This window comes from Carassius gibelio, chromosome A9 (assembly GCF_023724105.1).
Source record: "Carassius gibelio isolate Cgi1373 ecotype wild population from Czech Republic chromosome A9, carGib1.2-hapl.c, whole genome shotgun sequence".
Taxonomy (NCBI): Eukaryota; Metazoa; Chordata; class Actinopteri; order Cypriniformes; family Cyprinidae; genus Carassius; species Carassius gibelio.
Window position 1 is genome coordinate 11,589,177 of NC_068379.1, and position 13,998 is coordinate 11,603,174.

The 13,998-nt window shown below is 39.7% G+C and overlaps 1 protein-coding gene across 2 annotated transcripts in view; it reads left to right on the forward strand.

Moving 5' to 3' along the window:
- The window catches only part of LOC128019624 (fibronectin-like), a 35,637-nt gene extending 24,904 nt beyond the window's left edge, over positions 1-10,733 (forward strand). Inside the window, exons 10-13 of one of the 2 annotated variants that reach the window (XR_008185219.1) lie at positions 2,208-2,345; positions 2,625-2,772; positions 9,858-9,994; positions 10,524-10,733. Coding sequence is in view for 1 of the 2 variants with exons in the window: in XM_052605708.1 (XP_052461668.1) it covers positions 2,208-2,345; positions 2,625-2,767 (281 nt within the window). In the remaining variant the exon portion in view is untranslated. Of the gene's footprint in view, positions 1-2,207; positions 2,346-2,624; positions 2,773-9,857; positions 10,064-10,523 lie in introns of those variants that run through there. The other variant, XM_052605708.1, reaches the window with a different exon arrangement.
- Positions 10,734-13,998: the final 3,265 nt, after the last annotated feature.

Sequence of the window (13,998 nt, forward strand, 5' to 3'; positions counted from 1 at the left end):
AAGCGTAGGGATGCTGATCCTGAACGCAGAGCAGAGTATTTGCAGAAAAGGAAACAGAGCTATGTCCGTGACATTGATACACAAAAAAGAAAGAGAGTAAGTGATTTGAGTGAAAGGGAGAAGAGATATGAGCGAAAGGCATGGAGGGCCCGTCAGCAAAACCCAAATCCCCCCCCCCCATCATCACCAGATAGATCACCCAGCATTTCAAGGTACAAACTGAACTGTTACAAATACAGAAATAAATGGTAAAAGAGATATAAAAGTGCATAGCATTCAGTACCTCCACATACACACTCACACTCACTCACAAACACACACTCTCTCTCTTTCTCTCTCTCTCTCTCTCACACACACACACACACACTCTCACACACACACACACTCATACTCACTCTCTCTCTCACACACACGCACACACACACTCTCTCTCTCTCTCTCTCTGTCTCTCACACACACACTCACACACACGTTTGTTTTTGTGTAAAGTGTGTTCATCCCATAGGTGTAATGGTTGTTATTCTGTAGAAACTGTATATTCTATGGCCCTTCACCAACCCTACACCTAACCCTAACCCTCACAGGAAACTTTGTGCATTTTTACTTTCTCAAAAAAACTCATTCTGTATGATTTATATGCATTTTGAAAAATAGGGACATGGGTTATGTCCTCATAAGTCACCCTCTCCTTGTGATACCTGTGTCATACCCATGTCATTATACAGAGTTGTGTCCTGATATGATACAGAAACAAGAGCACTCTCTCTCTCTCTCACACACACACACACACACTCTCTCTCACTCACTCGACAACGTAGGAGAGATGCACAAAGGGAAATAGAGAAACTGAAAGACAAGATCATCGGTTAGAAACGAAGATATGAAATGGTGAAGAAATGAAGTTAAAATGTTAAGTTAAAATGTTGTCTATGATATTTTTCTAACTCTGATTTCAGTTCTTATGAAATGAGTCATTTGTAGATGTTATGTATGTCACTGGTGATTTGTTGTGTCACTGGTGTTACTGTTTTTTTTTCTTACACATTAAATAAAATCTGTCATATGTGGCATAATGATCATTTTAAATTAATTGAATTCTGCTGCACTTAAGAGTTAAGCTTTAAATGATTGTATTATTGCTTGTTTAAAACCTTTTTTTCAAATATTTTCATTGTTATAGCAAATACATGGTTGTGCAATTGAACTAACATCATTCAGTCACACTTTTAACAAACCTGATTAAAATAAATAAAACATAATCACTGTATTAGTTAGATCATCATTAATTTTCTGTACCTCTGACTGCATGTGCTGAAAAAAAAATAAAAAAAATATTTCATAACACCTTTAATATCGCTAAAGAAGTAAGGTAACACCAGTGACAAAAAAATGGTGTATGCGGTCTTTAAATACATGCACACAAAAAATAAAAAATCATTAAGCTGTAATTTATGTGTACTCATAAAGTCAAAGGGTAATCCAACAATGTGGTCTAAGTTTAAATGTTAGAAAAAGAAATCAATTTTAAGAGATCTTGCCATACCAAATGTGGACGTTTCTGTAGAATGACCCTGCTAACAACTGCATTACAGGATAACATCTGTGAATAATTTTGTAAAGTACTTATTTTACTTTATTAGAAATTACATATTTATATGGCAACATCTAAATGTTATGCCAAGATATACAGTGAGGTTTAAGCCATTTTGATTTACATGGAGGACTGGATCCAACATTAAGGGAGTTTCTTATAAAACTATTATTAAAACATTTGTCAAAAATGGAGAGAACATTTACAAAAAGGTTGAGATTTTGTTGGCTTGTTTTATTAATATTTACATCAGTGGATTTGGTTAAAATTATTATGCCACTAGGAATAACCTTGATTACTTTAAGTTCTTTTTCACTTACAAAAAAGCCATATTTTGTAATAAAATTAGGATAAGCATTTAATTGCCCATTATTGTCGATAAGCTGGTTTACAATTAATATGTTATGCCGAACCCAATTCTCCATATATAGTGACTTCTTACTATGATTGATATTACCATTGTTCCATGTAAAACACCTACTAGGAGAAAAATTGTGTTTGTACAAAAGTGACCAGTAAAGCAATGCTTGTTTGTGATAATTGGCAAAGGCAATGGGGAGCTTACCAGTTAAGGACACTACAACAAAAATATATATATATATTTTTTTCTTGATAGTGGAGCGCTGTTATGATAATGCAGCTGGCACATCCTACATGGTTGGTGAGACCTGGGAGAAACCCTACCAAGACTGGATGATCGTGGACTGCACCTGCCTAGGAGAAGGAAGTGGACATATTACATGCACATCCAGAAGTAAGAACCCTACCCTTTTTTAGAATAGTGGAACAGTACAATCCATGGAAACTCCCTTTCCCAATCTCCCATTTGTCCAACTGGATTTCACTTTAATTATCCATTGAAAGTGCAGAGAAACCCTCTGGCTTTAGCGCAATGACATTTTTCACTGGCTAGAAGAGGGAAAATGTTTTTACTTACTGCGATTTTCAAAAAAAAAGTTCATTTAGATGAGCTTAACGGCAATATGATTCTGATGAGAAACATCTCCTTTGTATGTTTGTGTGTGCATCGCAGATCGCTGTAATGACCAGGACACACGCACTTCTTACCGGATTGGAGACACGTGGAGCGAGACAGATTTTCGCGGGCACGTGATACAGTGTTTGTGTACTGGAAATGGACGTGGAGAGTGGATATGCGGCACTGCACACCACTAGCCTGGGTAAATATTAAAATTAAAAATTAAAAATACAAAATATTCAGTTAAAACTTAAAAAATAAAAGTTAACTCAAATTACTGCAGTGTTATATAAATAATACAAAAGTATCACTGACCTAAAGATAAAAAAAGCTGCCATTATTTGTTTACTCTCATGTAATTCCAAGCCCATGCTGTTATTTTTGGAGAATCATCACACAGCTTATTTTCATGTGACCGTTCAAAGTGACCACATCTGTCAAGCACCTAAAAACTATTTAAATTAATGGTGCCCTCTAGAACAAGGGTTTGGAAATAATACAATTGCTTTTTGCAAAAGGCAGAAATCATTATAAATTTTATATGATTTTCCGCTTCACAGAATATGAATGATCAGACATAGATTGTAACCAGAGCTGCTCTTTGTGTTGCTCCATAATGTTTGTTTTTTTATTATATATTTTTCTATAGTTTTGGCTTTCATTGCAAGTAATATCTTGATTTGTAGGTTTTATTTACTGTACTGAATATGCAAAATGTGTAAAAGAACTTACGAAGCTTGTCGTGGCCCCTTGGATGTGTGGAACTGCAGACGGAGGGGAGGTTGGCTTTGGACCAGAGTCTGCTTGGCAGTGGGGCATATACATCTGGCTGGTCTCCAGGGTAAACCTTGGAGAGATTTCCTTGCTCTCATACAGTTTTATTAACCAGATATACCAATCAGAGATATCCCAGTTAAAACAATAAGGTTGATTATGAGGAACTGCCTTGAGCTTTATGCATCTATGGTCATTAGGATTAGAGTTGTAGCTTTCTGACCCTAATAGACCCCCAAATTACTGAACTGATTAATTATAATAATCTCTTTAGGCTCTTTAGAGTAAATTTGAACTCTTATTTTGTAGAGCTACTTTTTGCAGAATTAAGTTTGTTTTCTAATTTGATTAACTTTCACTATTAATGAACTAAACTGAATCAACACTGAACTGATTGACTTAAATAATGAAACTTCTTCAGAGCCGCATTTTAGTTAAATTGATTTAAAAAGGTTATATGATGCTTTTTAAAAAGATCCTTATTTTGTGTATTTAGTGTAACACAATATGCTTTAACTTTCAAACCATTATTTTTCAAATACTTCATATTATTGTAGGTCCTCCATGCCCAACCTCTCTCAAATGCATTGTTTTCCACAAAGTTCCTTCTTCTGACAAGAGCAGTCTGCTCTGATTGGTCAACTGACCCAGTGTATTTTGATTAGTTGAACACCACAGAAACGCCAGATTGTCATAGCAAAGTCAGAATTACCATTGGGCGGCATTATGCAAATATTTCCACATAGTGACATAGACATGTGCGGGCAAGTTTAAATGAGCAATTTTAGTGGGATGTGGCAGAATCTTTACTTTAATAAATAATATCTCTTTGGATTTGAGACTTTAGTCTTTGCTACTTTACAGATCTTCTTCATGCAGTAAGAGCTTATAACACTTCAAAGAGAAAGGAAAAACTTTAATCGCATTAAATGACCCCTTTAATTAACTTTGCAAAGTTGACACCATCACTGAACTTGCCTGAATAAACATTGAACTATATTTGACTGAATACTGAACTGAACTGAAACCGGACTTTTATTTTTACGGGTTGACACGAATACCTTTACAGTTCTGTAACATACAGTTCACTGTATGTGATGATGCTAGTTTTATTGAAATCAAATGGTCAAATGCTCATGAAGTGACTCTCAGAGCAGTTCTGAAGATGTTGTTCATGTGTTCATGTCCTCTTTTAGTGAGAGGAAAGACGCTGAAATCACTGCGAACATCACGCGCTTCCATGTGTTTAATGAATGAAGCTGCGCTTCTGCACCATTCATTAACACAGACATGCAGAACATGCAGGATTCCTATTTAAATAGATTTTTCCGGCTTAATATTTACAGATATAAGTCCATATTGTGATTGGGTGTAAGTGCAATGACCAACTTTTGATTAATTCATAAAAGATTTGGCAAAATCCGTCCGAAAATGCGTTTTCTGCATTGCCGAAATCATAGGGCCCTACAATAAGAAACAACTTGTCAAACCCAGTCTAGATTAGCAGCAGGTACAGTATAAAATCAGATGAACTCGAAGGTGCTTTATCATGTTCGACGTGCACCCTCCTATGCATTAAACAATCTTGATGCAAATGTTGCATGTTGCCGAGATTTCGTTCTGTTTAGGAAAGTGAGGCCACCGATGCATGCTATCTATGTTCGACTCGCTCGGTTATGCCAATACTTCCGGTGGATGCTTCTTCATTGGCGCTCAGCGGTTTCTTCTTCCGGGCTGCAGACTAGGAATCGAAACTAGGAATCGAAATGTAAACGTTTGAACGATTCCAGGAAAATCGCAAAGCTAGTCCCAGTTCCAATCAATACTCAATACGTGATACCCAAGCCTAATCATCATGTTTCGAGGCTTAGAAATGTCACCACAATAACAGACCAGTGTGTAAAACTCTCTGATATATTTTAAAGATTCTAAGATGTGAACTTTAAATAGTTCACATAATTTTGAAAATCCAGCATTTACTTGATCCAAATAAGCGCTCGTCGTCACAGTTTTAAACGTAATGGCTTTCTTATTTCGTGAGGGGTTTGGTCCCACAGTATCTTTGTTTCCAGGCAGAATGCGACACACACGTCTCACAGAAATCCTGTAGAATTCAACCAGTCCGATGACAACTTCAACCCTCCTGAAGTGTTTCAAATTTTGTGTACCATATGCATCAGACGTTTAGCCAATGGTCCATGGGTGTGATGTCTGAGGTTGAGACTAGGTGGGCCCATGCTGTCCATGTGTTTTCCGTCTGTTCTTTTAAAGTTCTGTGGATGGACAAAATCACACACCCAATCAACACAGCTTTCTCAATCTTCCCCTTAGGCCCATTTGGCACTGTTTGTTTGTCTTTGAGTTTCTAAAATCCCTTGCTAGGAATACGTTTGAAATTCAACCAAACCTGCTACTATTTCTGCTTGCATACAATCTGTAATTTATTGATTATTTAGTTTCCACTGTTAATGGTTGCCTCAAGATTCAACTATAAAAAAATAAAATAAAAAAATGTCAAGATTAAGGGTGTTTTCACATTAAACCTCTTAGTGTCACGCCCGGAATACAGGAAACATGGAGAGAGATCCAAGTGCGTGTATGATATTTATTTGAGGGGAATCCAAAGGGTAAACAGCCAGGCATGGGTCAAACCAGAATAACAATCCAACATGAAAAACAGACAAGAACACACGGCAAGAGCAAGACTACGGATTAACATTAAACAAGGACTCCGTGACACATACTAAGACAGACCGAGTATAAATACACAGGGAGAGATAACGCTAATAGGGAATTGACTGAGTGCAATGATTGATAACCCATGACAGCTGGGTGCAATGATTTAAGCAGAGAACGTGAGGAGTGTGGTTCATGAAGTGACAGACACCGTGGGGAAGGAGGACATCTAGTGGATACCCAGGGAACACAAACCAGTTACTGTGACAATACCCCCCATCTACGGAGCGGCTCCCAGACGCTCCATGACAAGACTACAAAACCAGGAGGGAGGCGGACAGGTGGAGGCTCAGGGGGAGGGACAGAGGGCCAGAAAAAAAAAAAAATATGGGGAAACCAGAGACCAGAGGAACATGAAAATGGGGAAAAGACACCAGAAGTGCAAACCTAAAATAGGGAGACAATGAGGGAGGTGGACCGGAGGAGGTTCAGGGGGAGGAACAGAGGGCCAGGCTAACAAGGGATAGGGACCGGAAGTGAATACAAAAAACAACAAAACAGGAGATCAGGGTGGATCATGGCATTCAAGAACCCAGGCTGACGCTGACCGGGCAGGACCCCACAGCGGAGCAGAAGACCACCACATCTGTGTGGTCAAGGCGGAAGCCCCCCAGGGTGGAGCAGAGGACCACCACAACCGTGTGGTCGGGGCGGAAGCCCCCCAGGGCGGAGCAGAAGACCACCTCAACCGTGTGGTCGGAACGGATGCCCCCCAGCACGGAGCAGAAGACCACCACAACCATGTGGTCATGGCGGAAGCCTCCCAGAGCGGAGCAGAAGACCACCACAACCGTGTGGTCAGGGCAGAAATCCCCAGGGCGGAGCAGAAGACCACCACAACCGTGTGGTTGGAACGGGTGCCCCCCAGGGTGGATCAGAAGACCACCACGTCCATGTGGTCGAGATCGGAGGCCACTACGACGGAGCAAAAGACCACCACATCCTTGACTTGACTCTGCTCATGAAGATTATTGGTGACTTGTATTTGTTCATGAAGATCAATGGTGACTTGCCTTTGTTCATGAAGATCAATGGTGACTTACCTTTGTTCATGAAGATCACCGGTGACTTGCCTTTGTTCATGAAGATCACCGGTGACTTGACTCAGTCCTTGAAAATCACCAGTGACTTGCCTTTGTTCATGAAGATCACCGGTGACTTGACTCAGTCCTTGAAAATCACCAGTGACTTGACTCTGTCCTTGAAGATCACCAGTGACTTGACTCTGTCCTTGAAGATCACCAGTGACTTGACTCTGTCCTTGAAGATCACCAGTGACTTGACTCTGTCCTTGAAGATCACCAGTGACTTGACTCTGTCCTTGAAGATCACCAGTGACTTGACTCTGTCCTTTAAAATCACCAGTGACTTTACTCTGTCCTTGAAAATCACCAGTGACTTGACTCTGTCCTTGAAGATCACCAGTGACTTGACTCTGTCCTTGAAGATCACCAGTGACTTGACTTGACCCTGAAAGGTCAACGGTGACTAGCCTTGTCTCTGGAAAGTCCATGGTGACTAGTCCTGACTCTGGAAGGTCAACGGTGACTAGCCATGATTCTGGAAGGTCAAAGGTGACTAACCCTGACTCTGGAAGGTCAAAGGTGACTAACCCTGACTCTGGAAGGTCCACGAGCACCTGACTCGATTCTGGAGGGTCCATGAGCACCTGACTCCACTCTGGAGGGTCCATGAGCACCTGAATCGACTCTGAAGGGCACAACCGGAACCTGACTCAACTCAAGAAAGTCAAAGGGCACCTGACTCGACTCTGGAAGGTCAACAGGAATCTGACTTGATTCAGGAGGATCAACTGGAACGTGACTTGACTCTGGATGGTCAACAGGAGTCTGACTCCACTCTGGATAGTCAACTGGAATTTGACTCGACTCTAGAAGGTCAACAGGAACTAGCCCTGACTCTGGAAGGTCAACGGTGACTAACCCTGACTCTGGAAGGTCAACGGTGACTAACTCTGACTCTGGAAGGTCAACGGTGACTAACCCTGACTTTGGAGGGTCCATGAGCACCTGACTCGACTCTGGAGGGTCCACAAGCACCTGACTCGACTCTGGAGGGTCAACCGGAACCTGACTCAACTCTGGAAAGTCAGTGGGCACCTGACTCGACTCTGGAAGGTCAACAGGAATCTGACTTGATTCAGGAGGATCAACTGGAACGTGACTCGACTCTGGATGGTCAACAGGAACCTGACTCGACTTTGGAGGGTCACCAGGAACCTGACTTGACTCTGGAGGGACAACCAGACACTGACTCAACTCTGGAGGGTCAACGGGAAACTGACTCGACTCTGGAGGGTTCACGGGAACCTGACTCAACTCTGGAAGGTCAGCTGTGGCTGTCATCCTGTTCAGAGTCGTTGGGCAAGCAGCCATCTTGTGCCATGACTCTGGACTGGCGGCCATCTTTGGCCGTGGCGCTGGACCGGTGGCCATTTTGGGCAGTGGTGCTGGACCGGCGGGCATCCTGGGTAGTGGCTCTGTGCTTGCGGCCATCTTGTGCTGTGGCACTGAGCTGGCGGCCATCTTATGCAACGGCGATGGGCTGCCGGCCATCTCAGAGTTTAGTTCGTTTGGATGATGTGAACGCTGTCTTCCGAACTTGGATGCGCACCTGTGAACCGTACCCGAGTCCGCTTAAAAACGGTTCGCTGCTGATATGAACGCAGTCAAGAAGAAAGTAATGTCTAATTTAATTTAATTTGCCGCCTTCTCCTGCACCATCATTACTAAGCAATGAGGCAAACAGCTGCTGGCCTGATGATGCAAGTGAGCTGCGGTTCTGACCCATATAAAATAATATGAACGCAGTCCAGCGGGGGCAGGGGGAGGGGGCAGCAATCGATCTCTGGTTCGGACTAGGCAATCAAAACAAGTGTGAAAGCACCCTAAAGTGAAAACTATAGCATATTTTTCCAATGTAGACTGATTTGTTGTTTACAATAAGAGTGATTTAATTTTGATGAGTCTGCGCCATGCTAAGCCTGGTGTTTATTTATGACTTCAAATATTAGCTCATCCTGTTGATTATCATTTACGTTTTTTGTTATTATTATTTTTTTTTAATCCAATCCTTTTAGCCCAAAAATAAATTAAAAAAATAAATTAAAATCTCCATTACTAAAACAGATGAGGTCTTCATTATTAAAGTTTTCCCTTTTTGTAAGAGCTTGTTTTGGTCAGAAGTGATCCCTTTGCTCAGTGAGTGGAAGCATCCCCAGAGCAATATCCTTCAGTAATGACGGCCAGCTGTGAGAAGGCTGAGAACAGTGGGGGTGAAGCTAGTGCAGGTTTGCGGAATGAAATGCAGACAAAAATGTGATCTTTTAAGTGCTGTTTACAGGCTACCCTCATGGCAGTAATCAGAAAAATGAGGGCCAGATTATAATTGGAAGCAATTTGGGGATATTGCCTTATGCAAGACTGTAAGACACTTAATACATTTTAAATACAGTGTTGGGAAATTTGTAGGGGCAAATAGATATTTGTAACACTATTTATAACACTACAATCATTATTTTTTTCTTTCCTAGAAAACATAATTTTTAGGCCAGAAAAGATCTTCGATTGTTCTCAAAATGCCAGTTGTGGAAACTCTGTTCAAATACTCTGTTTGTTGTGTTACAGTATTAGCATGATGAGCTCACTAGCATGATATTCTAAAGACAGGTTTTTAAATATTACATTTTGCAAGTACAGGTGCTCTTGGCTGTAAATAAGATTTAAATATTGAATATAATTTATATATCTCCATCAGGTGGTCATCGTCCAGTCCAGCCCAATCCTCACCCCATCCAATGGAAAGCGCCAGCTTCTGCAGAGGCAAATCAAGATGAAGCGGGGGCCCCAGGCAAAATTAAAAGATGAAGCCCTTCTAAAAGATTATTTTAGAAGGTGTGTGTGTGTGTGTGTGTGTGTATATATATATATATATATATATATATATATATATATATATATATATATATATATATATATATATATATATATATATATATATATATACAACATACAAAAAATTGTTCAAACATATAATAGAACATAAATTGTTTATTTTTTTAGAACAGTAATTATTCTTTAACAAAATATCAATCTCCATCTTTATGGCAGAAGATACAATAATGTACAATACAATCTTGAAGATACATTTCAATCTTTATATTTGTAGTAACAATTTATTGTGAAGCAATATTTTCATCAGTGTTCTATCCGCTTTTACACACTTAAATCTGAATATTTTTATTTAACTTTACAAAGGCATATTTTTTACAAATGAATAATATTTTGATATATTAAACATAAAATGCTGAATACTGATATTTGAAATTATTTAAATAATAAAAAGGTACTTTAAAGGGTTAGTTCACCGAAAAATGAAAATTATGTCATTAATAACTCACCCTCTTGTTGTTCCAAACCCAAGACCTCGTTCTCGAGTCAAGAACCATTTCTGTCGGACGCGTCCGATTCGAGAACCGAGGAGCTGATGATACTGCACATGTGTTGTGTGATTCAGCGTGAAGCAGACTGACACACAGAGCTTCCGAACCTAATTGGTTGCGTCTGAACTGAACTGGTTCTTTTGGTGATTGATTCTGAACTGATTCTGTGCCAATGTTATGAGCACGGGTGATGCAAAAAATGAGACTTCAATCTTGGTCAGACGGTGGGGTGGTATTTTAGTATGCAAATTTATTCAAAGAATATAGGAAATGAGAATACAACTCATAACTTGCAAACAGATTAGTAAGTATTAAAATCAGCTTCAAATATAGAAAATACAAATCCCAAAATTAATATAGTTTTAAAAGCAATCCATGTATGATGGATGTTGCCCAATTAAAAGTAATACAAAATGCATTATAATATTCAAAAGTAATCAAGATGTTAAAAATAATAATACAAAGTATACAACAATACCTGTATATCCAAAGTCAAAAGTTATACTAATATTCATATAATAACAAATAATATAATAATAATCATATCTGAGATGAATAAAACCTGAGAGAAGTTCAAAGTATTCAAGTGAGCCCGGAATCAAAGATAAAGAAGGTGAGAAAAGACTAAGTCCAGCTAGAAGGGTCTAGGCTGAACTCAGTCTGAGCGAGAGAGAGAGGAGGAGGAGAATTTGCCTCCTCTTATAGCCCTGCCAATCTGTATCAAACTCATGCCACGTCTCTGCAGCCACGTCTCAGACAGATATCAAAACCTTCGTCATCTTTCTCCGAAAATACATCCTAGCCCTTGCAGCCTAATTTCAGTTCCCTATTTCGTAAGGTCAGCAGATTGTATGTTCAAAGTCCAACTGTCCTACCTCAGAAGATTAATCGTCTGGTTCTCTTTTGTTAAGAACCCACAGGGGGGGGTTCGAATGACTCCAAATAACAGACGTGTGATGGAATATAAACGTCTCTGAATCATGCTGTTTTTAGAAGTATAAACATTTCGTGGAAATCTTTTATCTTTAACTTTTCTTATTTCCATATTGATATAGAAGTCTTCTAAGTCTAAAGTTCAGCTGAGGCCTTCAGCACAGGCTGTCCTGTACTTTTAAGCACGTAGCAAATGCACACATGACAGAAGTCAAAATTTGGGTTACATCAGTCCCCCACTCGAGTCTTGACAAAAAGACTCGCATCCAAAATCCTTTCCTTGAAAATAAGATACATAATAGTCAAAGGTAACAATACTGAATACATAGGTGTAAGTATAGACATGCATGCATAAGAGTGAGTCAAATAAAACATTTCATATTCAGAAAAAGGTTAAGTGAATAAATGAATAAGGCATAATCTCAGGCGGACTGCAGGTACCCCTATAACCCCAGCCATCGTAAAGTTGACAGAAGTTCTTCACCAAGCTGGTCAGACGAGGAGCACTAAAAGCATCCGACCCCTGACCTCACCTGGACTTTTGCTGGGTCGAGGACTTACTACAGCCTACCATCATTAAATCTAAACTACATCTTCATTTTTCCGCTTAACTATAGCAGCCATGGGAGTATATATTTCTTTAGGATTATTCATTTTGCAAAGCATGATTAAAATACGTGCTGAGATATATGTCACAAGTAAAATAGTAATAATCATAGCAAAACACGTACCCAGATCACTAATGAAACCCCAGAAGGGCCCTCCTAAGAGACCTTTGATCCAGGAAAATGCATCAGTTTGGTCAGAAACAACACTATTTTTATCTATTTCATCTCTTATTTGCCTCATGTGTTTGATGACATCCGTCATGTTATCTGTAATATCAGCTGGTATATTAAAGCACAAGTCTCTCAGATGATGTAGAGTTAGCGTGCGATGTGATGACGATGCGTCCAGTTCTTGGGATCCAACACTGATGTCCAGCTACGAGCACAGCAACCTCTCCCGAATCGTCAATGAGCTGCACTGTTGCAGAAGTCACACCAAAAGGGTCACCCTTAGAACCAGTCGTGTGGTAAATGTATGCAGGATAGGTTCCGTATCAGCATGCACTCATACCTGTTTAGTTTTAGAGTAGTAGGAACAGAAATATGTGGAAACAAAAAGAACACAAACACAAACACACACACACACATAATGCCAAAGCGAAGCGACAAACATTACATATAACATTTACACACACACACGAACAAGGACACAACAAGACAGATAGAACAACATTAATCACAATTGTTACATGTAAACATTATGGTTTTCAGTTTCATTTCATCATTTTATAAACAAATAAATACATTAGATCCAGGGGAACTCAGCATTGGAAACCTGGAGAGAAGTAAACAATTAATCATTAATCATTGTTCGTCCTTAGCAGCAATTCGTCTGATAGAGCTTACACCTGTTGGACAAATTCAAAGTGAAAACGGTATCATCAACAACCTAAGGAACAGATATGGTGAATTTTGGTTAATTTTGATTCTCTGGAAGCAAGTGAACAATCACTAAATAAATAATCGATAAACGAATCAATCAATTCTTACACTCCTGACATAAGTCAGACCCTCCATCACCTCACAGAGGTTGAAAACAAACATTGATTACAACCTTAATTTTAGAAAGGGTACCCTTAGTCTATAAAAAGAAAATCTATTGTGCACTGAGAGATATTGTTAGTATAAGCAAGCTGTAACAGGGGCTTCACTTGTGCAAGATGCTTCCATCGAGTCAAGCCTGGCTCGATTTCAATGAGTAGAGAGAAAAGTTGGAGTAGTCAGCAACACTGAGTAAGGACCTTCATACCTGGAAGACATTGGACCTAAATTCCCTATTTCTGAACCATTACTTTGTCCCCCACTTGTACAGGATTTTAGCCGTTAAATTAAATGCAGCAGTCTTTAAGTCTCCAGCATTTTGGACGCTGAGGGCACTGAACGGGCATCCTTAAATGCGCATAAGGTGTACCCATGATCAGAGGGTACAAAAATAAAATCTACCTGTCAATGTGTAAAAGGTCCTCGCGGGCGAGGACTGTGGCTTATTGATATCATACCTCTTCATAATCGTGGCTTTGTTTGTAAATGATGGATATATCTGGACAGTCTGTCCCTCACAGTTCGTAACATCTCTGGTCAAAACCATGTTTGTTGTAACATAGTATTAGTTTTATGAACCCCTTGGTGTGCAATCCTGTGGTATAGATCAATTAATATCTGCTAGGCGGAACACCCTTTTCATTTAGAGCATTAATTCCTTCTTCAGTTAAAATTTCTCCTAACCTTTTTGACACATTTCATTATCTTCATTTGTGTACAATTTAGATAGAGTAGTGATCCTGCACAATTTGGATGAACAGGGAAAATTGCAGTTACCTCTCCAAGTGATGCACCCCTGGCCGCCTCTCTCACAGCCTTATCAGCTAGCGAGTTTCTTTTTGCCCACCAATCATTGAAAGTACTGTGACCTGTA